The sequence below is a fragment of the Sphaerodactylus townsendi genome, linkage group LG04 (assembly GCF_021028975.2).
Source record: "Sphaerodactylus townsendi isolate TG3544 linkage group LG04, MPM_Stown_v2.3, whole genome shotgun sequence".
Lineage (NCBI taxonomy): Eukaryota > Metazoa > Chordata > Lepidosauria > Squamata > Sphaerodactylidae > Sphaerodactylus > Sphaerodactylus townsendi.
The window spans coordinates 93,908,722-93,933,559 of record NC_059428.1 but is presented as its reverse complement, the minus strand read 5'-3'; the positions used below and the strand labels follow the sequence as shown (position 1 = coordinate 93,933,559).

The following is a 24,838-nucleotide window of genomic DNA, read 5'->3' as shown; positions in this document are numbered from 1 at the left end:
TTAAAAGTATCCCAGACCTGGGAAAGAGCTTTCTGGACCTAAGGCCCTAGAAATATGTTATTGTCAGAGTAGACAATATTGGGTTAGGTGGACCAAACATCTGACATTGTGTAGTGAGATGGTTGGGAATTATATGATTATTAGGCCAACTGATGGGCATCCAGGGGAAGGATAAGGCCTCAAGTTGCAATCCATTACTTATGGATATTACTTATTCATTTAAGAATTTATCCTTTGGTTTTCTTCCCAAAGGGGACTCAAAATAACTTACAACATCACTTTCCACTCCTATGCTTTATTCTCACTGAAACTAATTGAAACTAAGCAAACTGAAGTGCTGTGCTGAAAAACAAAAACTCTAAATCTCTGTGCCAAGCTCTTCTGTAAATGTATTGCTTATTTGCCTTATTCATTCCTTTCTCCATGTTACTCATCTCCCTTTCCCATCTCCAATCCTGTTAAATAATTTTTATTCTATTTAAGTTGTTTCTGTCTCAGTATTATTATTTAGTGTGTCTTGAGAAAGTGTTCGTCAAGGAAGATTTAAAGATAACAGGCTTCTTTTACTTTCTGGGAGTGTAACAGGGCTGAGGGAAAGTGCTTCCTATCACCAAATGATACTATTCATGAAGCACCTCAGTACCTGACAGGAAATAGGCAGGGAACATCTGGCAAGCCTGGTCAGGGAGTGGTTACCCTGCCTTGGTAATGTTGGAAGGTGTGGGGGGTCCATCTCACAGGGATTCAGAACTGTGTCTTCCAGGTTCAATGCTCTAACAACTATACCATGCTAGTGTAACCTGAATAGAGCTATTGCTGTCTGAGCAGAATAGGACTACCAACCTATGGTTGGTAACTACCAGGGACATAGCAATCACGCCAATGCCATAATATCACAGCAGGACCAGAAGTGATGTACTGCTTCAGGAGATGCTCTAGCATTTGTCTAAAATTCTATAACGATACAGCCTGAGTGAATACTGAAATGTCACCTGATGTTATGACACCACTTCGAAGTCATGACAAAAGTGAAGTCACAGAGTCAACACAATGATTATTGTACTCCTCTCTTTTTGCCCAGCATTTTTGCCTGCCATCCAGCTGAGTGGCAGCAAGCAAAGAAACCTGATAATCTTAAACAGTGATTAGTCAGACATAAAAGTTCAGTTAAACATTTTGTCACCTAGAAATCAAAATGTATATTTTTAAAAAATTAAGTCAAAATATATATATACTGTTTCACGAAGTTACCCTATTGATCAGTAACCTTATCAGCCATGCAGGGATGACATTTTAAAATAGGGCCATTTTTATATCAACTATCATTTACATTTATTTGTTTGTTTTTTCATTTGTTTGTTTGACTTTTGCCTTGCCCTTTCCCAACAAGTCGGGCTCAAGGCAACACTTACAGAAGATGACAGTGACTTGGCCTATAAAGGAACAGTTCACAACCTCTAAAAGTGAACATTTGGTACAAGCCTTCACATCAACAACACAGTCTTGAAAGGCCTCACAGGCAGTCAAAGTTCATTTTTCAGAGCTGCTTTGCAGCATTTTTATTACAATTTATTACAAATTATCATCTTGTTCATGAAATAAATTTCTGATATTTTTTTTAAATCAAAGGAGGGTGCCTATCCCAGGCAGCATTCAAACAGGAAGTATTTGCTCCTGGGTCCCTGGTCTTTCCAGCTAAGCAGCTTTTCCTTTGCAAGGGATGGAGCTGCAAACTCTCCTTGTTCACCTGTTATGCTGCAAGTAAAGCAACTCCACAGGCAGTCCAGGAATATGCAGCTGCTTCAAGCTAGAGGCTGAGTCCCAGAGGCGTACCTAGGCAAACCTGAGCCCTGGGCAAAACCTGAGTTGGATGCCCCCCATGGGCAGCCACCCCACCACGACCCCCCAAAAAAATTTTTTTGCACCAGGTCATTTCTAAACTATCATCACATTGTATTGTCGAAGGCTTTCAACACATTATATCATCACATTATAGAAAATGCCCCAACTCACAAATCTGAACACAGCAATGGTGAAACACACAGGTTCTTTGATAGAGACTGGTGAGATAAAAGGTACGAAAGGCTGAGAATCAATGAATTGCAGTACCTGAAAGGGATGAACCCAGTTCAGGGAGTTACATTATTAGTAGCAATTGCTATATGGAACCTTCACGTTCAAAGGCAGTATGCCTCATGGGGAGGTGAGGGCGTGGAGATGGAAAAGCAGACCCAATTAGTAACCCCCTCTTGGCACACACAAATAATTAGTAACCCACTCTTGGTAACTGGTGAGAACCTGCTGGATCCCACCTCTGGATTTGTGTCTCTGGCTGTTTCCACCCCCAATGGCAGAGGGACTCTTTGCAGGAAGGACAGAGAAGTCCATGAATCTCTCCTTGGAGGACTTTCCTATCTACCATGATAAGCTCAAATGAACAGTAAGGATAGTCCTAAGTAGACCAAATGGCCAGTTAGGATGACCCAACAGAAGTATTGTGATGCAAGATTGTTTACTGCCATCTCTATGGAAACACCCAGACTTGTGATGCAACAATGTTTACTGGCATTGCCATGGAAATGCCCAGACTTGGATAGCCTAGGCTAGCCTTATCTCCTCTGATCTCTGAAGCCTAGCACGGTCAGTCCTGGCTAGTACTTCAATGGGAGGCCTTCAAGGAATACCAGGGTTGTGCCAGAGAGGTGGGGATGGTAAACCCCCTCAGAATGTCTCTTACCTTGAAAACTCGACCAGGGTTTGCCACAAGTCAAATGTGACTTGACAGAAAAATACAGATTAAAAATATGAAGAAAATATAACTATGCCATATGCCACAAGCATGTGGATTTTTTTTTGCACTAAATTAGTCTAGAAAAGTGAGATAGATCTAAGGCTCTAGGGGGCACATAGCAGTATGACACACTGATTTGGAGAAGACCACAAGTCACTGGGAGATACCAGCCTACAACAACATCCCACAGTAGAGGGGAGAAGGCATCTGAGATCGCAACAGCTTCCAAAAGGAGGCTCAGATTCCAAAGGGGCACCCTAAGAAAAATGCAGCGCTTAGACCACTGGAATGATGCATATTCACTCTGTCTCAGGAAGGAATAAAAACTAATCTGGACACCCCTGAAGGGTGACATGGACATCTAAAATGAAATTCTCTTATGGTGTCACCTACACGCATTTAAAAATACCACAAAATTGCAACCATGGAAGCCAAAAAAGCTAACACTTTTGCCAAATCAGGGCTCACTCAAGAAGGACAAGGAAAACTCCATCTGGAGTATAAAAAGGGTTGGCCTGGAGGCAGACGAAAACAACAGAGCAAGCTAACATGGGCCTCCCTAATCGCGTTCTGTAAAAAAGCCAAGGCATAATCCCAAATGAGGACGAATGTTGAACCTCTCCTTGGAGGACTTTCCTACCTGCCATGATAAGCTCAAATGAACAGTAAGGATAGTCCTAAGTAGACCAAATGGCCAGTTAGGATGATCCAACAGAAGTATTGTGATGCAAGATTGTTTACTGCCATCACTATGGAAACACCCAGACTTATGATGCAACAATGTTTACTGGCATCCCTATGGAAATGCCCAGACTTGGATAGCCTAGGATAGCCTTATCTCCTCTGATCTCTGAAGCCTAGCATGGCCAGTCCTGGCTAGTACTTCAATGGGAGGCCTTCAAGGAATACCAGGGTTGTGCCAGAGAGGTGGGGATGGCAAACCCCCTCAGAATGTCTCTTACCTTGAAAACTCGACCAGGGTTTGCCACAAGTCAAATGTGACTTGACAGAAAAATACAAATTAAATATATGAAGAAAATATAACTATGCCATATGCCACAAGCATGTGGAGTTTTTTTTGCACTAAATTAGTCGAGAAATGTGAGATAGATCTAAGGCTCTAGGGGGCACATAGTAGTATGACAAACTGATTTGCAGAAGACCACAAGTCACTGGGAGATACCAGCCTACAACAACATCCCACAGTAAAGGGGAGAAGGCATCTGAGATCGCAACAGCTTCCAAAAGGAGTCTCAGATTCCAAAGGGGCACCCTAAGAAAAATGCAGCGCTTAGACCACTGGAATGATGCATATTCACTCTGTCTCAGGAAGTAAGAAAAACTAATCTGGACACCCCTGAAGGGTGACATGGACATCTAAAATGAAATTCTCTCATGGTTTCACCTATACGCAGAGGTGGGATCCAGCAGGTTCTCACCAGTTCCCGAGAGTGGGTTACTAATTATTTGTGTGTGCCGAGAGGGGGTTACTAATTGGGTCCTCTTCTCCTTCTCCACGCCCTCGCCTCCCCTGCTCTTCTTCTTTCTCATAGCCCAGAGCTTGCCGGCTAGTAAGAGGAGAGACCCTTTAACTACTGTTGGGTCCAGGGGACTCTTTACTTGCTTGGTAGGCTATTTATTTTGGCACTCTGTTCATTTTATGGTAGATTGTGATTTACGATGATGCTTGGCTACTTAAAAGCTCTGTATTCCTGCATGTGAGAATGTTATGCTAATCTGTGTCTCTAATCCTGGATTAATTAATGTGAAATATTTGCAGAATATACAGTATGGATTGCGAATTCTAGTTCACAATGGATGATGTTCTGATTTATTTTTTACTTTAAACAGAAGAAGAAGAAGAGTTTGGATTTATATCCCCCCTTTCTCTCCTGCAGGAGACTCAAGGGGGCTTACAATCTCCTTGCCCTTCCCCCCTCACAACAAACACCCTGTGAGGTGGGTTGGGCTGAAAGCTGTGACTAGTCCAAGGTCACCCAGGAATAAAAAGGGAGTGTTAATGACTGATTTTAGGTATTTATGGGGCTAAAGGATTACAAAGCATTTTGTATAAGTGAAAGGTTAAAGTCCCCTTTCCAGGGGGTACAAGGTAGTGGCAGCCTGACTCCCCAGAGAATGCTCAGGAGCAGAGAAAGGTATGCCAGCCACCCACGCAACCAGGCCATCCTCTGCTTGCAGCCTGAGCAGAGTGAATTATTTTTGGAAAGGGCTAGAATATCAATACAACTGCAATAATAGCAATATCAGTGTAAGTGTAATTTAAAGGGCTAAGCCAGAAATCTTGAATATTGGGTGTAATGAGATCTATGCCTTTAAGAATTAGTTGATGGGTGGAGTTAGGGGAACCAGGCCCCAGTAAGTTTCCTGCAGAAAAGCTGTGTGACTAGGAGCGAGTGCTTCCTGGCATGGAAACAGAAATGTGAGGAGATCCCACTACAAACCCACTGCATAGTGAAGAGCCCTGAGGAAGTGTTCCATGCATAATAGGCCAATGAATAATTTCATTGTGTTTTGGGGTTCATTGTAAGTCTCAGGAACCAAATACTGGCCGACATTCACCATTTAAACTACTAACGGTGCAATCCTAAGCATGCATGTGTGTGTTGCTGCAGTCAATTTGCTTCCAGCTTAAGGTGACCCTGTGTTGTGCTGTCAAGTCACTTTCAACTCATGATAACCCTATGTTGTCATTAACAGCCTTTCTCAGATCTTGTAAACTGGAGCCTGTGGCATAAAAGCATGCATGCATACTTAGAAGTAAATACTACTATTAAGCTGAGCAGAAGTTTCTCCCTAGTAAGAATCCTTAAGATTACAGTTTAAATAACATCATTTGTGAGGAGGGTTGCCAATAGATGTGCAAACGTATATACAGTCCTTTGAACAGAGACTTGAAAATGGGCAGGTGGTGATTATCATGCCATGGAGGTAAATAACAGCCCATTAAGTCTTGGTTAAAGGGACAAGAATTTTTTGTATCCAGACAATTGCATGCATGATTGGGATGTCAAGCTGCTAATCTCACTGCACAGTAATTTGGGAGTAAGCAATACTGAATGAAGTGGAACTTCTGTGGGCTGCACACTTGGGTAGCATTTATCAAGCCTGGCTGTATTGTCTGTTGAAAGTGATGTAGCAAATAGCATTAATTGTGATAGTGCTGTGAGAAGTCTGCAGGGGGAGAAAGTGAGAAGAATTCAATCATAGTGAATTCTCTATCACATTTCCTTCTTATTGGAATACTGACAGCTTGAACTTGGAAGAGCTCTTGTTTTAGGATTGCCTCAGCCAACCCTTCACTTGCTCCTCTCCCTTCCAGCATTCTTGCCATGGAATGACTTCCTAAAATCTAACATACATGTCTGACTATGAACTTGCTTGGCTCCTGACAGCAAAAGATATTCCAGGAGGATATGGTCACTTCCCCCTGAAGTCCCCATCACCTTCACTTCATCTACCATCTCTAGTCTGTTAAGTCTCCCATCCTCATTAGGGAAGTCATCGACTCTGAATGGTCTTCTCTTCCCTATACAGGGCCTCATGTCCACTGTTAATGAACTTTTCTCCATCCTTGATCTCATGAAGGGTAGCCATCCAATCCTCCAGGCTCTGAACCTTCTCCTTTATGAGCCCTATAAGTTTATACTTTTGACAAATGTCAACAGTGTAATTGTTCATGTGTAATTATTCATTAACAATTCATAGCGGTCAACACAATTTATTATTTCACTTAAAGGAGTTGTTAATTATATATAATTATATACATATGAAGAAAAATGTGTATATAATATATGGAGGGTGTCATTTTGTACTTTTGCCCCCCTTTAAAAAAATGTAGAGCTGAACCTGGAAGTATCTTTTCTAACAAGGTAAGGGTTTGGAAATGGTCTCCAGCTGTTCATTTTGCTCAAGCAGCTCCTGTAGTTTCCAAGCCTCAGTTCAGAATTCAGACTGTTCTCAGCTCTTACATTGAATGGAAACAGCTCTGTCACCATAATCAATATACTTCAGTGTTAATCCAGAGTAACAACAAAACTTTCACCGCTCTAGAGGTAGTTCCCAATTAGGCATGAGAACAGATAATTTTAATTGGGAAATTTTGGGTCCTGTTTTTCTTTAACCTGGAAATTTTCAGTAAAAGCAAAATTGCATAGTTCTGATACACTTATGTAATATCTCTTAGTTGAGGGACCATGGCTCAGGGGTAGAATATCTGCTTTGTATGCAGAAAAATCCAGGTTCAATCTGCAGCATATCTAGTTAAAAGGATTAGATACAGGTGATGTGAAATACCTCTGCTTGAGACTTCAGTCTGAGTAGTGACTATTGTAGACTAATGGAATTACAGTACAAGGTAACTTCATGTGTTTATGGAGACATGAATTCCATCATTCCTAAAAAGATTGCTATCATATGGATAGAACATCAACAGTTATGCCCGTAACAAAGGCTTCATTGGACTGCCTAGTGTAGTCATAAGAACATAAGAACATAAGAACAAGCCAGCTGGATCAGACCAGAGTCCATCTAGTCCAGCTCTCTGCTACTCGCAGTGGCCCACCAGGTGCCTTTGGGAGTTCACATGTAGGATGTGAAAGCAATGGCCTTCTGTGGCTGTTGCTCCCGAGCACCTGGACTGTTAAGGCATTTGCAATCTCAGATCAAAGAGGATCAAAGAGGATCAAAGAGATAGACTTCAATCATATCCCCCCTCAGACGTCTCCTCTCCAAACTAAAGAGTCCCAAACGCTGCAGCCTTTCCTCATAAGGAAGGTGCTGCAGTCCCTCAATCATCCTCGTCGCCCTTCTCTGCACTTTTTCTATCTCTTCAATATCCTTTTTGAGATGTGGCGACCAGAACTGAACACAGTACTCCAAGTGCGGTCGCACCACAGCTTTATATAAGGGCATGACAATCTTTGCAGTTTTATTCTCAATTCCTTTCCTAATTATCCCCAGCATAGAGTTTGCCTTTTTCACAGGGGCAGAGCTCTGTTCCCTTAGAACCCTTCATAAGAACATAAGAACATAAGAACAAGCCAGCTGGATCAGACCAAAGTCCATCTAGTCCAGCTCTCTGCTACTCGCAGTGGCCCACCAGGTGCCTTTGGGAGCTCACATGTAGGATGTGAACGCAATGGCCTTCTGCGGCTGTTGCTCCCGATCACCTGGTCTGTTAAGGCATTTGCAATCTCAGATCAAAGAGGATCAAGATTGGTAGCCATAAATCGACTTCTCCTCCATAAATCTGTCCAAGCCCCTTTTAAAGCTATCCAGGTGAGTGGCCATCACCACCTCCTGTGGCAGCATATTCCAAACACCAATCACACGTTGCGTGAAGAAGTGTTTCCTTTTATTAGTCCTAATTCTTCCCCCCAGCATTTTCAATGAATGCCCCCCTGGTTCTAGTATTGTGAGAAAGAGAGAAAAATTTCTCTCTGTCAACATTTTCTACCCCATGCATAATTTTGTAGACTTCAATCATATCCCCCCTCAGCCGCCTCCTCTCCAAACTAAAGAGTCCCAAACGCTGCAGCCTCTCCTCATAGGGAAGGTGCTCCAGTCCCTCAATCATCCTTGTTGCCCTTCTCTGCACTTTTTCTATCTCCTCAATATCCTTTTTGAGATCGTGACCAGAACTGGACACAGTACTCCAAGTGCGGTCGCACCCCTCCTTTATATAAGGGCATGACAATCTTTGCAGTTTTATTATGAATGCCTTTTCTAATGATCGCCAGCAGAGAGGTTGCCTTTTTCACAGCTGCCATGCATTGAGTTGACATTCCCATGGAACTATCAACTAAGACGCCCAAATCCCTTTCCTGGTCTGTGACTGTTAGCACTGACCCCTGTAGCGTGTATGTGAAGTTTGGATTTTTTTGCCCCTATGTGCATCACTTTACATTTTGCTACATTGAACTGCATTTGCCATTTCTGAGCCCACTCACCTAATTTATCAAGGTCCGCTTGGAGCTCTTCGCAATCCTTTGTGGTTCTCACCACCCTACATAATTTGGTATCATCTGCAAACTTGGCCACCACGCTACCCACCCCTACTTCCAGGTCATTTATGAATAGGTTAAAGAGCACTGGTCCCAAAACGGATCCTTGGGGGACACCACTCCCCACATCTCTCCATTGTGAGAACTTCCCATTTACACCCACTCTTTGTTTCCTGTTTCTCAACCAGTTTTTAATCCATAGGAGGACTTCCCCTCTTATTCCTTCATTGCTGAGTTTTCTCAACAGTCTCTGGTGAGGAACTTTGTCAAAAGCCTTTTGGAAATCCAAGTAGACAATGTCCACCGGTTCACCCCTGTCCACATGCCTGTTTACACCCTCAAAGAACTCTAGTAAGTTTGTAAGACAGGATTTGCCTCTGCAAAAGCCATGCTGACTCTTTCTCAGCAGGTCTTGCTTTTCTACATGTTTTATAATTTTATCTTTAATGATAGATTCTACTAATTTACCAGGAACAGATGTCAAACTGACTGGCCTATAATTTCCCGGGTCCCCCCTAGACCCTTTCTTAAAGATTGGTGTGACATTGGCCATCTTCCAGTCTTCAGGGATGGAGCCTGATTTCAGGGATAAGTTGCATATTAAAGTGAGAAGATCAGCAATTTCATGCTTGAGCTCTTTAAGAACTCTTGGGTGAATGCAATCTCGGCCAGGGGATTTGGTAACATTTAGTTTATCAATGGCTGCCAGAACTTCTTCCTTGTCTATCACTATCTTCGTTTTCTTCTAAAAGTATAATTACTTTTAGGAACACAGTTCCTGTGAACATAGTTCCATTTATCATGATACACAGGTGAGGCACAAAGTCCCTGACACTCAAGGGGGTGCTGCATGGGAATAAAAACTTTCCCAGTTAACAACATCGTTTTTGGGGGGTCTCTATTAACTTCTGCCTTGTTCTGTCTATACTTTTAGAAGAAAACTTCGTTTTTATGCCTTGCTTTTCTCTACCTTTAAGGAGTCTCAAAGTGGTTTACAATCACCTTCCTTTCCTCTTCCCACAACAGACACCTCATGAGGTAGGTGGGTCTGGGAGAATTCTGAGAAAACTTTATCTAGCCCCAAGTTACCCAGAAGGTTTCATATGAAAAAGTGGGGAAACAAATCTGGTTCCTCAGATTAGAATCTGCCACTCTTGTGGAGGAACAGGAAATCAAACTCAGTTCTCCAGTTTAGAGTCTGCTGCTCTTAACCACTACACCACATTAGATCTCTCCTTAGGGTCCTGTGCCCCGCTGCAACCACAGCAGTATAACAACCAGGATTATAAAATTGTGATCCTGGAAGAGTAGAATTCCCAAATCAGTTCCCTCCCCGTCCCAAAAAATGTGTGACTGAAAACAAGCAATGCACAGGGCTTGTTTCCAAATGTGCAGCTTGCTCAATGGCTAGCCTTTACACACTCTGATCCAATTGACTGAGCAGGACTGGATAATTAAGATTCCCTGTGTCTGTCTTCTTTACCCTTCTAAGGGGCAGAGGAAAGCATAACTCCCTTGCATGGTGCCCCATTATTTTATTTACTCTCTTCTAATTTAGTTGGCTTTTTGCTGCCTGGAATAACAGTCACCACTAGTTCTCTTTTCATTGATCAGGTTGAAAGAAACCAGTTGTTCCTGCCCTCAGCCCTATGAAAACCCAACGTGAAAAAGAGACTCATTTCCCTGAGATATTTTGAGTGACAACAAGAAGATGCAACTGACATCTGTGCTTTTTGCTGTAGGATTGGACTTATATAAAAGTTGCTTCATCAGCACTTTATTAGTCCCTGATATGTTTTCATAAATGTTTCTTTGTAAAATTCATAGGTCAAAGGTAAGACCTGAGTTGTAAACGATTGTCCAACAATCCAAATTGATAGTGGTCCCTACACTTAAGGTAATGCCTTACAAAAAAAATTAAAGCATCTTTTTTATCTTTCATGTGTAGTCCACTGCTTCTGATAAATGATGCATTGGATTGAACAACTTCTGACCATCCATCTTTCTTTTTCATAATGATAAACAGCCACTCAAAAATGTGTCAGTAACTTTGGTGTAATGTTTCAAATGCACCTGAAGCCATATCTTACCAGTTGACTCTCAAGAATTTGTATTCAGCACATTGCAACTTTTTCAGCAAATAATTCATTTTTAATTGGTAAGAACTGCAACACTCCAGTATTAGGTATTTACCCATGAGAACGCCTGGCTTCATTTTCCACAGTAACTATGAAAAACTAACATATGTTATATTTTAAGGAGCCAATTATATATATTTTTAGATAAACAGGCAGGCAGTTCAAAAGTGTTAAGCTTAACATTATCCTGAAACAATTATTATGGTACCTTGCAAGTTTTGTTCAAATTATCTGAAAATTTGATTTGGTGAGATAAAGTAACTCAGGTAGACATTAGATCAAAATTAAAAAAAACATATACAAAACATAATTTGGTTTTGATTATATCTTTTCAGACTCTTATTTCAAAGGAACATTACTATCAAGAAGGTGATTTTCTATATCTGCATTTCTTAGAGTCTATCCTATTTTTAGAAACTATAATAAATGTAGGGATCACTAGAAAGGAATAAATTAGTTAATGACAGAAAAGGCACTGAAACTACTTTACACTTTGAGGCATATAATATACAGATATAGTTTTAATTGCAAGACTGGTTGGTGGCTAGGACAACGCTGAGGCCATTTGGGTGTTACTTTGCAATTTTCCTGTTTGAGGAAGTAATAAACGCAGATTTGGCTTTCAAAATATTACAAAGTTACCCACTTGAGAAAACAGATGTTAAGATGTTTTGAGACTGAAAAAGTGCCTTCACCATACCAATTGCTCAGTGAAGACAGTGAAATATTTAGGGGTGACAAAAGCAGAACTGGTAATTTCCTAGTTTGCGCTTATTGTCCATGTTTGGCCCACTCAACCCATCTGAACGAGCCATCACCCCCAGACTTACCTGGCACCAAATCTGCTCCCCACATGCTGACTCAAAGATCTCAGGTGGGCAGCCATCCAAAATTCCCATGGCTACCTGGGTCACTGGCCACAGCAGTCCTGCTCAGAACAGAGACCAGTACACCCCCACAGCCACATATAGCCAGTGAACAGAAGTCCACACAGCCACCCAGGCCTCCAGCTATCACAGTGGCAATTTCTGGCCCAAAGCTCAGTAAGTGCCACCAACCCCATGAGGCACAAGATGTTTTCAGCTGTTTATATAACGCTGCCACTTTAAATAGAAAAAGCCATTGCTGTCACCACCACCTCTCTTTGCCCGCCACAACAACCATCTCTCAATGTCCATCTCTCTGAGCACACCAACATTTCATAGGTAGAAGCTGCACTTCATTTGGCACTTGAACCAAAAAGACTGCCTGTCCCTGACCTCAGGTGTTTCAGTTCCAATTTTCCCTCTGAAGACATTCCTATTTCTGTTTTTTTCTCAAATCAACAAAACAGGTAAATGACAAACAGAAAGTTTACTATGTCACCATATTCACTCACACAATTTTATGTACTTTATTGTTCCCTCCTTTAGCACCTAATTTCCTTAGTAGCAATTCCTTTTACTACCATTTACTCTTCTTCATATGAGAAATCTTATGTTGACTAATAAAAAGGTACTGAATGTTTGGATGCAAGCAAATATAAGGGAGGGGTTTTGCTTCTTGTTAAATTTTTAAGACTTTATGGCTCTTCTTCCTCTTCGTTGCCTTAGGCATACTGGAAGCATCCAGTAGCATTCAATTAACCCAGCTTAATATTCTGCTGCCTAGCTCCATCCAAAGAAAGAAAACACAAATACTTTGCAAGATGAGGCACGTGCACAGTTCCTACCAAAATGTGACACAGCTGAAAATTAATTTTATGAGGCAGGTGAAAATATAAACACAGGGGAGCCTTGGAAGTTGGTTTTCTGATTCACATGGGGCGGGAGGGAGAAGAGGCATCACCCTGACTGTAGCTAGAAAACAACACTCTCTGTAGAAGAAAGCCAAGCAATAGAGTGAGCAGGAGTATCTAAATCTTAGAATAACAAGCAGCACCATCCAGTGGCTAAATATCAAATACGTTCTTAAATTTTCTAGCCTCCAGTTTCCATCAAATTATAGATAGGTAAATATTATTATGGGGGAAAGGATGGGATGGATGAAAGAATTAGTGAAATATCCTAAGGCAATTATTTTTAAAAAATTAAAACCTAGAAGGGAAATGAGAGATGCAATAATACAGCTACACTAACTAGATTGTGTGCTAAAGATTAAAGATCATGGAGGGAAAAAACTCCTTATTTCCTTGTGGGAAAACATCATTCATTTATATGGCTGAAAGAAAATTATCTATTTTAGCTGTCTCTTTCTCTTCTGCTCCTGAGACTGAATTAATGTGCCCCCAAAAACTTTGGAGAGCAACAGCCTCAGACTTACCTAGGGCCACATTTGTGGCCACAGGGCTGGAAGTGTGGCCAAGAGAAAGCTCCTAGTTAGTCACAAGTGAACAATGATGAGTCACAGAGCAGCTTCCTGCTGCAGGCTGGGGTGGGGTCAGTCAGCTCCTTTGAGGACTGACCGGGGAGGGGCTGGAGGTCCAGGCAGATATGGAGCACAAAGGCTTCTATTCCACCTGTCCCTTATTTTAGTTGGGCTGTATGGTTGGTATGTTCGTCTCCCTCATTTTCACTCCCTTCTCAGCCACTAAGACTGCAACCTGCTTTTGTGTTCTTCAGTCTCCTAAAAAAACTTGTAATCACAGGACCAAGTGACAGTAATGCCGCATCCTTGGAGCCTTAAATCCTGCTCCAGCTATTGTTACTGTGATACCCTTTGGCAAAGTCTGCCCAGGGGCTCATTAGGACCAGAGGGTGTAGTCTGTAGACCCATCCTTACAGGCATGTGTAAGCCAGCTCTGAACAGACAATTGCCGGCAGAGTGCCTCACTTCCCCACCACTTCTTAAAAGCCAAGCCAAGCCTTGGTGCATTCTCTCACTGGACTTTCCTCTATTGATCTGCCTCAATGACTAAAAGTGGACTTCCTAAGGGCAATGACAAGAGGTCAGTCAGAACATCCGGTTGATTATAATGTGCTATGAGTAGAAAATAGGAATAAATGGATCCCAAGCACTGAATCTATTCTGGGACTTCATCACAAATCTTTAGTGTGGTCCTTCCAGTTCCAAAAAATAAGGACCAAAACAGCTTTTTTTAATAAGCAGCCAAAGCTACTTGCAGTATCCCATTTAGTTTCTGGAGCTTGTGTGCAACAAATCATATAGATGCTCAAATATTGTCTAGCCCAGGGGTCTGCAACCTGTGTCTCTTCAGATGTTCATGGACTAAAAATACCATCAGCCCCTGCCAGCTATGGCCAATTGGCCATGCTGGCAGGGGCTGATGGGAATTGTAGTCCATGAAAATCTGGAGAGCTGCAGGTTGCAGACCCCTAGGCTAGCCAGTATTTCCAGCTCTAGACTTACAAAATAGCACGCACTCTCTTTCCAGCCTAAGAGTCCACAAAACTTTGATTACTTTAGCCTGCTATAGATTCAGGTCAGATATCAAGTGAAATCTGGCTGAGCCAATGCACTGAAGTATAATTTGGCAGAGTTCCTCATGCTTTGTTTCCACACTCACTGTTTTGGCCTTATTTGTTTTGCTTCCTTTAGACATGCCCTGGCTCTGGATTCTCCTTGCTATAATAATTCCCCTAATGTTCCAACAGATACATCAATTGTGTCATAAAGCATACATTACGTCAGCATTACAGAGGTTAGACGTGGGGTAACCCCTAGCTACTAATGGGTTTAGCGCAGAAGGGAGGTAGAGACTGTGAATGGAAGCTAGCAGCTTAGGAAAAGTATGGTCCATTCTGCATAGCACAAATAAGATATTCTGGGGACAGAAAAAAGGTGTTTCAGGGAGGAACTCCACACAGCTTTTTTCCCTCAGACATTCTCAGGACGCTTTATTTCAGTTCCAGCCATCTTCTTTTTAAAAAAGCTGCTAAAATGTTGACTTTTTTCCTGACATCATGTGCAAGTCATCTGCTAGCTGTGCAGAGCTCAGGAGCTGATGAGACATCTTATTACCCCGCCCCAACCGCTAAAGCTCTCTTGTCAGTTTTCTCAAAACTGGCACCCAATATTTTGTGTTGCAGGGATTCTCCATGAATCCAACTGTTTGGTGAAGGTTACCCCGGGCGTTTGCTTTGCAAGCTTCAATCCTGAAAAATTACATGATTCTACTCACCTCGTCCTGCTGATTCTGGTAATATATAGTTTCCGCTCTTTTTAAAAAATTCGATGAGCTGTCTTTGAAGGCACGAATACATGATTTCAGAATCTATGCCAATTTTCATATAGCGTATTCATGTCTTCGAAGATAGCTCATCGAAAAAATTTTAAAGGTTGAGGAACTATATATTACTGGAATTGGCAAGATGAGCTGAGTAAAACTATGCACTTTGCTGGCTAAAAAGGTACACAGGATCAGCACCTGCAGAGCAAATGTCTGGGAGAACCATCACCAAACAGCTGTGTGCACAGAGAATCCCTGAAGCACAAAATGCTGGGCATGAGAGCTTTAAACTAGGGAGGGAGGAAATGGCGCGGGGGGGGGGGGTGTCCTTTTATGCCACTTTTTTTTTGTCCAGGCTATCCAAACAAAAAAATAGGAGGAGGCTTTTTAAATTTGTGTTGTGCATAATGGACCTATGTTTCCTAGGGAACTAAATACAGTTCTGGGTTCCTATGTCCTTTTATAAGTAACTGAAATTTGAATAAGTGAAATGTTAATTAGAAATGGGGATTGTAGCACAAGTGCTTTATTTGTGGAACCACATTGTTATTTTAGGGCTGTATTTTTCAAACTGGAGCCTGATTTTTGTGATTTCCATTTTTTTTCCTTTAAGCAAAAGGATTGCATCGGAAGATGGCACTTTATGGACCAGAAAAGTTGGACTCACCATAAAGTTGTATCAAGTAATCACCACTGGCTTAAGTAAATTCAAAAGCATAATATGCTGCAATGTTCTGTTCTGTTACACCTTTCGTTTAGTTATACAAATCTTGTATTGTTTTCTGTGTTGGAGGGTTTTGACTTAAAGCAGTTCTTACACTCTTTTGTAAGTTTTGTTCCTATTTTAACCCTACAGAACTCATACATTGGTACCATGAGATCTTATCAGTTTCCAATTCCATAAAATTCTGGATTTAAAAACAGAATGAAAAGCAACTGTGTGCTGAGATGGAACACAGTACACATACTTAGAAGCAAGAAGCTGACATTTATTTTAGTTTTCTGTTTATTATCTTTGAAATATATTAACTGTCAGAAACAATTCTCTTCTCATTTCCATTAAATAAAAAATGATGAATATCAGGCTTACCTCAAATATGATCAGTACATAAACACCTGCTAAAATGCCCGAAGCAATCGTGACTTGTGTCTCTACATTTGCGCGAAGATATCGATATGTCATGGAAAGGGGCACAATTTCTGATTCCTGAAGAAAAGCCTGAACACTCATGGAGTTTTCTTTACTATTGAAAAAGAGTTGGAAAAACACTGCTTATTAGACTGAAATGGCAATAGGTAGATTGTTCTAATGTTAGAAAGCAATATTGTTTGCCAGATGTTAAGAGTAACATGTGGGGACCTATAATGAACTTGTAGGGCGGGGCATCCTATTTCCCCTCCCTTTGTTTCCTTCCCTTTTTTCCAATCTCTTTCTCCCTCATTTGTTCTCTGTCAGTCTTCTCTGTCAATCCTCCTCCTCCTCCCACACCCCACTTCGTTTTCAACACTTCCAGCATCTACTAAATGTACAGAAACTAATGTTTCTGCTAGTTTTTTTTTTTTAACTGTGGACTAACCTGTTTAATATCTCAAAGGTTCTACTCATAATAATTTGTTCACTTTTTCTGGAATTTAAAGATAGGGTCCAGTTGTACAAGATCTGGAGAAAAATAAGACATCAAAATTATTTAAAAGCATATTCTTTTGCTTTATTACTCTCCTATCTTGTTTACCTGTTACTAATCTGATAGAAGAGTATCCTTATAAACAGCAATAAATCAAGGTTTTCTTAAAACTATGACAAAGGCAGCCAGGAATCATAAAAGAGATGTGACACTTTCATCTCTTGATTGTGCTAAATGTTCAGTGTGTCCATACCCTGGAATACAAACTCTGGGATATTTAATATAAGCAAAGGATGCAAGAGCAACAATGCTTTCTTAGATAGCTCCCTGCAATTTTTAAAGCAAGAAAAATGCCTACAAGCTACCACTTGATTAAAGAGCTGTGGGAAAGGGGAAGGAAGTAGAAAACTCTTCATCTACCCAGGACCAACCGTGGTTCATCCTCAATGGGGAAAGTCCTCAGAAGAAGACTCCTCAAAGGCTCAAGAGCCCCCTGTGATCACCATTATATCCCAGGCATCCTACACCCTGGAGCCTCCACAGGAAGACCACAGCAGGCTCCCAAGGCCAGTGGAATAGGCAAGAGCAGAAATTCCTTCAGTGGATCTGTTCAACTTTACCACCCCCAAAGCTTCCTTCAGACCCAGAAAGTGGAGAGTAGAGCCAGAGCCTGAACCTGAACCTGAACCTGGTGAAGGAGCACACACCTGGCATCTCAAAGCAAACTGCAAAGCAAACTGTATCATCCAGGACAGCACCACTCTCTAGATTTTTGCAGGATCTTAGATCCAATACTGACTATAGATAGAGGTAGGATTATCAGTGCCCTGTATAAGCCTTTAGCTGAGATCTAGCATTCAGTGGTTCAATAACTCTACAGCCTAGTTCATAACAGTCCTTGAGAACTCCCTGCAGAAAGGATCCTGTAGCAAGTTCTTTCAATTAGGGTCCACTCCAGTCAGGTTTGATCTTGGTTGCCCACCAGAAATCTTCTCTGGCTGACCATTCACAGAACAGACACTCCCCCTCTGCACTTCAATTCAAAAGTTTGAAGCTGAGGCAGCAGCTTCAGGAACCTAATTCTTTGATAGCCTCTCTGGGTGTATAAAATTAAGATAAAACGCACACAGCAAATAATTTTTAATAACCTTGCCAATAAATGATAGTTATGCTGCAGAATAATATTCATGGTGCTGCTTTATGCTGTTCATAAAAGAACCCTATTCTGACCCTAGATTAGATTTACCATTTGTCCATTTATGGCAGGAGACCTCCAGGTTATTCTACTCGTAGACTGCTGATAGTTGATTGGTGGCCAGAAACAGGGGCTAACAGGGGGTGGGAATAATCATTGTTCTTGCATGAACCAAAATTGAAAAACACATTTTTAAAACCTTACTTGCTGCTGACGTCTCCTTTTAGTCCCAGAGTCTTCTACCTGTCCAATTTGAACTAAAATAAATTCATCCGGTCGCCGGTCAACCACATCTGCTACAAATGGCCCTCCTAGTTCTACCTTTAGAAGGGCTGAATCAAGAACATTCGTAAAGTTTATAGCTAAAAGCAAGACAGTTAAGGATAATGTTTTTGCAGCTATGTAAAAAGCCTCTCTGAAAGGGAACCCTCAACTTTCCTCTTCCCCCTCTGCAACCGTTAAGGAGCAACATGTGGCATGTGGTGGTAGATGTGCAGCAGCAGCACCACTAGGTGGGCAGCTGAGGGGCCCAAGAAGTGGCCGGAGAGCAGGTGAGCTGCTACTGCTTGCTCCTTGAGGGGATGGCCCAGTGTACCCCCAGGTGACAGGTTAAAGAGGCACCTGGGTCATATGCTCCCTTTGCTCCCCCCCTCAATTTACTATTGTTCCTTACCCCTCCCCATATCTGCAGGCAGGAGATAATATACAATGCTTTTAAGTTTTAAATTATACTTTTTTGTTCAAAAAGCTTCCCATAATCTTTAACTTTGTAGAAGAGTGCAGTTTTATACCACAATGTCGGTGGGGAGCTGAAATGATATGGAGTTCATGGCTGAGGAGAGATTTTCCAGGTCATGCTCTAAGTCATTACACCACATCACATCGGATTTACAAATAAGTTTTCATCACTTGCTTGAGAAGCAGCAAAAATCTCCCCTCATACACATAGACACACACATAAACACCCAAGACAAACAAATGCTATTTGCTGTAAGAACACAATAAATCACAACAAATAATATCCACAGTGCTATTGAACTTATGTGGAAAAACTACAAACTTAACACAACTGAGTGGGGTAAATGCAGGATGCTGGCATGCACCATGATTCCTTCACGTTTCTGGTGACAGGCAGTGCTGGCATGGAAATGCATCATATATGGCATGGAGAGGAGTATGGAGGGTCATAAAGGTGGCAAACAAGAGAAAATAAATAGGTGCTTTTTTCAAACAGTAGCAGCGTATGGCAGTTAATGTACAGGTCAACTCTCAGGATTCTGTTCTTCAGTTTCATTTGGAGTTTTTTGCTTTAATTTCAGGAAATGTCAAAATGTGAATTTTAGGAACTGGCACACCGCCTTTCTCAGCAATTGTTTTCACAATGCCTGCAACTTCCTATCTGACCTTTCCATGAGTACTAAATTCTCCTATATTTTAATTGTTTCAAATTAAATTGCTACGCCAAAAAAAAGTTTAATAACCCTGCCAGACAATAGCTGTATCCATTTGAAAAAAAATGTCAGTAAGAAAAGTTTTATATGGCAATTTGGGATGCAGAGTAGGATAGCTGCTACACTTTCCAGTGTTATCAAATCAGTTACCATTTTATTTTCTATTCTATTTCAATTTTGAACGGTTATATTTCAAAGGGTCTGCTGACCTGTGTTAATTAACCTAATGGCCTGCAGCACTTTGACAGCCTGTAGACTATTTTATGAGTTCAGCCAATAATTTGTATCTGCAAAAAGCTTCAGGTGCACATAATTGCAGCAGCTTCTTTTATCACAATATGACTAAAATATACCCTATAATTACACAAAATGGCCCATTCAGAAGCCATTACAAAAGAAACTTAAAATTATAAGAAGAAAATCTAACTTCACTTTCAAGATATCATGACCAAATAGAACTCAGTTAACCAGTACCACTTTAACTGGAAGCTCTTACTTTATATAAAACAGTGAAATGTGACATCCTTTGTAATACTAATTTTAAACTCTTAAACAGAAGACAGCTTGAATATGTGTTAAATTAGACCACTGCACCATGATCTACAAAACAGTTTCAACTGTAACCTTTTGGATGCTAAAGCAAACATGCTACCATTGGCTTGAATGGAATGAATAACCTTATAATTAAGTTCCCTGGTTGCTTTAATACAGGGGTGTCCAACTCTGGCCCTCCATAAGTTCATGGATTATGGTTCCCATCAGCCCCTTTTACCATGGCCAATTAGGAATCATAGTCAATGAACAAAATGGAGGGACAGAGTTGGACACCCCTGCTTTAATGTGAGGCCAAACATATAAGACAGCAAACATGGTCAACCGTCATGAGACACCCCCCCCCCCAATTCTTTCTGTTATTGATTCCTCTTTTCTTCATGCTTCTGTTCTCTTTACCCCTCAACATTGTGTCCCCAAGGTCTGCCCTTCCCAAGCTGCACTTCTAAATCTCCAAGAATTTCCCAAACCAGAACTGGAAACCTTAGATGGGAGAGTGGGCACAAGCATGCTGCCCCCATACTCTGCCTCCATACAGTCACCAATGATCTGTATGTGGCAAGTGAAGAGAGGAAATACCAGCCCCCTTTCTTTGATCAGCAACTCTGGTTTTAAAAATTGCTGATAACAAGGAGGGGATGTACGAGCAGATACAGTCTCCATGCAGTCACCCCCATGTAGGCCACCTGGGGCTCACATAGAGCCAGGAGTGGGGCCAGTATGCTTATGCCCACTCTCCCTCCTCACATGATATCAGGTTAGAATATTAGACTAGGGTCTGTAAGAACCATTTTCGAGGCCCCCATTCTTCCATGGAACCTTGCTAAGTGATCTTGGGCAAGTCACACACTCTTAGCCAAATCTACATCATGTGATTGTTGTAAGGAGAAATTGAAGGAAGATGTAAGTCAATTTGAATCCCCACTGGAAAGAAAAATGGAGTATAAATGAAGTAAACAAGAAGTAACTTAGTTTTATTTGATCTCTTCTTCTGTTGAAAATCTCCCGCAGCAATGGGTCCTTATTTTCATCTTGCCTCTTGACCCTCTTTTCCCTTAAGCATTTATACTTGCTTAATAATTTCCTTTTTTTATTTAGTCTCTCCTAATGCTTTTATTTCATTCATTCTCTTTCAAAACTCTTGTTCTATTTACAATATAAATTAAACTGAGATCTGCAGAAGCTTTTCTTGGGATGCCTCCCACCTCTGAGATCAGGCAACCATTGGTATGACAGCCATCACTGTGTTGCTGTCGCCATTTTGGAACTTTCTTATGAGGCAGACTGACTTCATGTCCACAGTACCACTGTTTTGACATTAGGCCAAGCTTATCCTTTTTCGCACATGACACAGATATCTAAAAAAAAAAAGGAAAAACGGCATGTGCGCAGGATTGCTAGGCAAAATAAACTTTATTCATCTATTTTTATATGGAAATCGTGTGCAGATATGCTGCAAGCAAAAGAAACCTCTATGGGGAACCTTCATCATGGAGAATATGCTTCAGCAAACAAAATAGTGAGCACAAATGGTGAAAATGAGCAGAAAAAATAAAGAGTTTCCTACATGCTTTTTGTTCAGTCAGCATGCAGAAAATGTCTTCAACCCGGGTTGGGGGGAAAAGATTGCTAGTTTAGTTATTTTTTAAAAAACCAGGTTGAGAGAAATAAAACATTCTGAAGACATTTGGGGGGAGAGAGCTGTGCAAACCTCTTTCCCAAAACGGTTTTTAAAACATTCTCAAGATGTTCTATTTCTGCTATGCGGAAATGACTACTAACATGACACCTAACTATTGTAATATGTACAAAATGGGCTTGCACTTAAAGTAGGGTTGCAAAATCTCTTTTTTTCCAGCAGAAGACCACCTACCAGCAATCTTCTGCAGCAGGAGACTGCCATCTAACAACCACCACTGATCTTAGCAGTTTTTAAAAATTGCTGACATCATATGTAAAGTGACATTACTTCAGCGAAAAACCTGGAATTGATGTTACATTGCTCTAGGAATCACCAGAAATTCCATGGTTTTATCATAGAGTTTCTAGCAAGTCCTAGAGCAATGTGACATCCCTTCAGATTTTTTCAAGGAAGTATCATAACATAGAGCATGTAGCACCACTACCCCATGTACCCACCCCCTAGCTTCCAGTGGCTGCCAGGCTCAACACTATCTTGAAGCCAACTCTGAAACTCCAACTAGCAGAGAACAGCCTAATGAGAACCCGGCAAAGTATGCATATTACAGCTAATTCAAAGTACTGGCTATCACCTACAATGCCCTCCACAGTCCAGGACTTCCTGATCTGTAGGAACGCCTCTCAAAATACACTCCCTCTGTAGCAGTTCCACTTACCTGAGCAAAGCCTTTGGCCTGCAAACAGCAAGATCAACAGGATCCCATATCTAGGAATCCTCTGCTGTGACTCAACCTGATGGAACAGTGTTCCTGATAAGACCATGAATGCTCATTTGCTCCTACTGTTCTATAAATACCTAAAACAGAACTTTTCAGAAGCACATTTTTAAAATCAATCTGTATAATCACCAATGTGACTATTAAAATTATAATAACTGGTGTTAATGTAAGTGGGAAAGACAAAGGCACTGTTCTCCAAGAAACACACAGGATCTTTCTAAAAAAGAAATTGGCATTTGGTTTGATTGACTGATACTTTATTACCAAACAGGTAACCTTATATCTATTCTTTTCAGAGAACCAGCTTCTAATATGGTAATTTAGCTTCTTTCAGCCACCTGTCCCCCACCTGCCTATATAAAAATTATGATTTTGCACAGATATAGCCAAAGTTATTAGGAACACAGCATGAAAGAAACTGTAGTAATGAATGAGAAAACTGCCCAGGTATTTCACAATAAGTCTGTAACTCTAAATATTGTTTTCATTATGACAAAAAGCAGGCATATTATATTACTTTTCCTATCTTTCTCAGTCAAAGTACTTGAGGCACCAGGGGGAACATTGGGGATAAGGGTTGCTGTGCTCAAAGTGGGGCCTGGAATTCTCCAAGAATTACAGTTGATCTCCAAATTACAAGGATCAATTCCCTTGAGAAAATTGCAACTTTGAAGGTCATGCTTTATGGCATTATACCATATTGGGGTTTCTCCCCTCCCCTAGCTCCACCCAGATCTCCAGGCATCTTCCAATCTAAATGTAACTACCTGTTGGGGACAATCAGATGATAATATATAGTAAACATCATATCTTAACTAAGGCATAGACAAGGGTCCGATGTAGTTCCTATGGCCACATATCAGAGATGTTTCCTTTGTTACCAATATTCATTCCTAGTTGGGACAGGCAAAAAAAAGTATCAGTATTTTTTGGGTTTAAATTTAATAGACCTGGAAATTTTTGAAGAAAACCCCCCCAAAAGCCTATCATCCCATCAATACTCCATATTGCCAGGTCAAGTCCAGCACTGAACTGTACCCCTGCCCTGAAGCAGTGTTTTTTTTAAAAAAGGTAGTAAGCCAAAAAAACCTGAAAAATATTGGGGGAAAATCAGCATTTTGGGGAGATCTGCTTTTTTTTTTGGCTCCCTGTTATTGTCACCTTCTTTAGGAGAAAAAAAATTGAAAATACCAAGAAGGTATTTGGGGAGGGGTTGGGTTCTCATCAAATTATCTGAAAGCCAACCTCTAATTCTGGGCATATATATTTCGTTGGCTCTGTCTGAAAATCTTTTCAAAGAACAAGGAAAACACATAGAACTTCACTTCCAATAAAAGAAAGACTCCAATTGAGCACTGGCACAAAACATCTTCTATAGTAAATGCTTTGAGCTTTTAAGCCAATAAGTCACAGATTGAAAAAGGAACTGCAAGTTTGCCATTTCAGAAAATTACACTAAAGCTATTTAATTTGAATTGTTGCCAGTGTGGAAAGCAATAGTGTGATCAAAAATAGCCTTAGAGCAAACCTTAGCAGACATGAAATATTCCCATCAACTCAAGGTCAGTACAGGGGGAGGCATGGTCTGCTAGCTTTGCAGCCAATAGCCACATCCCAGGCATCCCAATACTGAAAACCAACTGTGAAGGAAGAAGATGAAAGATGAGGACTTTCAACAAAGAGGAAAAGAGAAAAGGAGAATCAAGGAGATACGAAGCTACACCAACTACGGTACACTCAAACTACACCCCAAGGCTTTTGGTTGAAGGCTTTTTTAAAACAGTAATTAAAATAATGCTGAAAGAAATGCTCTAATTTTCTATTTTAACACATTTTTCTCTTTTACTATGTTCCCCATGTAGTATTGGAACACAGACAACATTCCCAATAAAGCTGCTGAAGACTAATAGATGATCTGGTCCTGATGGAATCCCAAGTGAGCTTTTTAAAAAACCTTCTGGATTGGTGGACTCCACCATTTGCTAACCTTTTTACTCAGCTCAATCATTATGACATTTTCCCTGACTCTTGGTTGAATTTTACACTTGTTCCTATATATTAAAAAAGGTGCTACAAATCTTCCTGAAAAATTTTGACCCATCAGTTTATTATCCATCATAGGTGTGAAGCTCCTTGCAAAGATACTAACCTCCTGGTTGTCATCTAGTCACATTATAGGACATGAACAAATTGTCCAGGAAAATCAGCTTTTGACCTTTGTCTGATTTTAGCCTTCTCTGCTGAGAAATATATGAACAGAGAGAGGAAAAGATTATACACTGCCTTCCTAGACCTTAAAGGGACATTTGATACTATTCCAAAATACCTCCTATGGGACAAACAAATTAAAGCCAGAATAGACCAGCAACTGATTTTACAGATCCACAGACTATCCTCCAGCATTTGTCAGATCAAGTCAGATCAGATACAAAGGCATAAAGCAAGTGGCTTGCACCCTACTTTTTCCACCCCTTC

At 40.9% G+C, this 24,838-nt stretch overlaps 1 protein-coding gene across 2 annotated transcripts in view; it reads right to left on the bottom strand.

Annotated features, from left to right (window-relative positions):
• The window catches only part of OCA2 (OCA2 melanosomal transmembrane protein), a 215,456-nt gene that overhangs the window by 143,502 nt on the left and 47,116 nt on the right, over positions 1–24,838 (bottom strand). For both annotated transcript variants that reach the window (XM_048495551.1, XM_048495550.1), the window contains exons 7-9: positions 18,145–18,302; positions 16,698–16,780; positions 16,211–16,364 (exon numbers count right to left, since the gene is read on the bottom strand). In XM_048495551.1, coding sequence (XP_048351508.1) covers positions 16,211–16,364; positions 16,698–16,780; positions 18,145–18,302 — 395 coding nt within the window. The remainder of the gene's footprint in view (positions 1–16,210; positions 16,365–16,697; positions 16,781–18,144; positions 18,303–24,838) is intronic.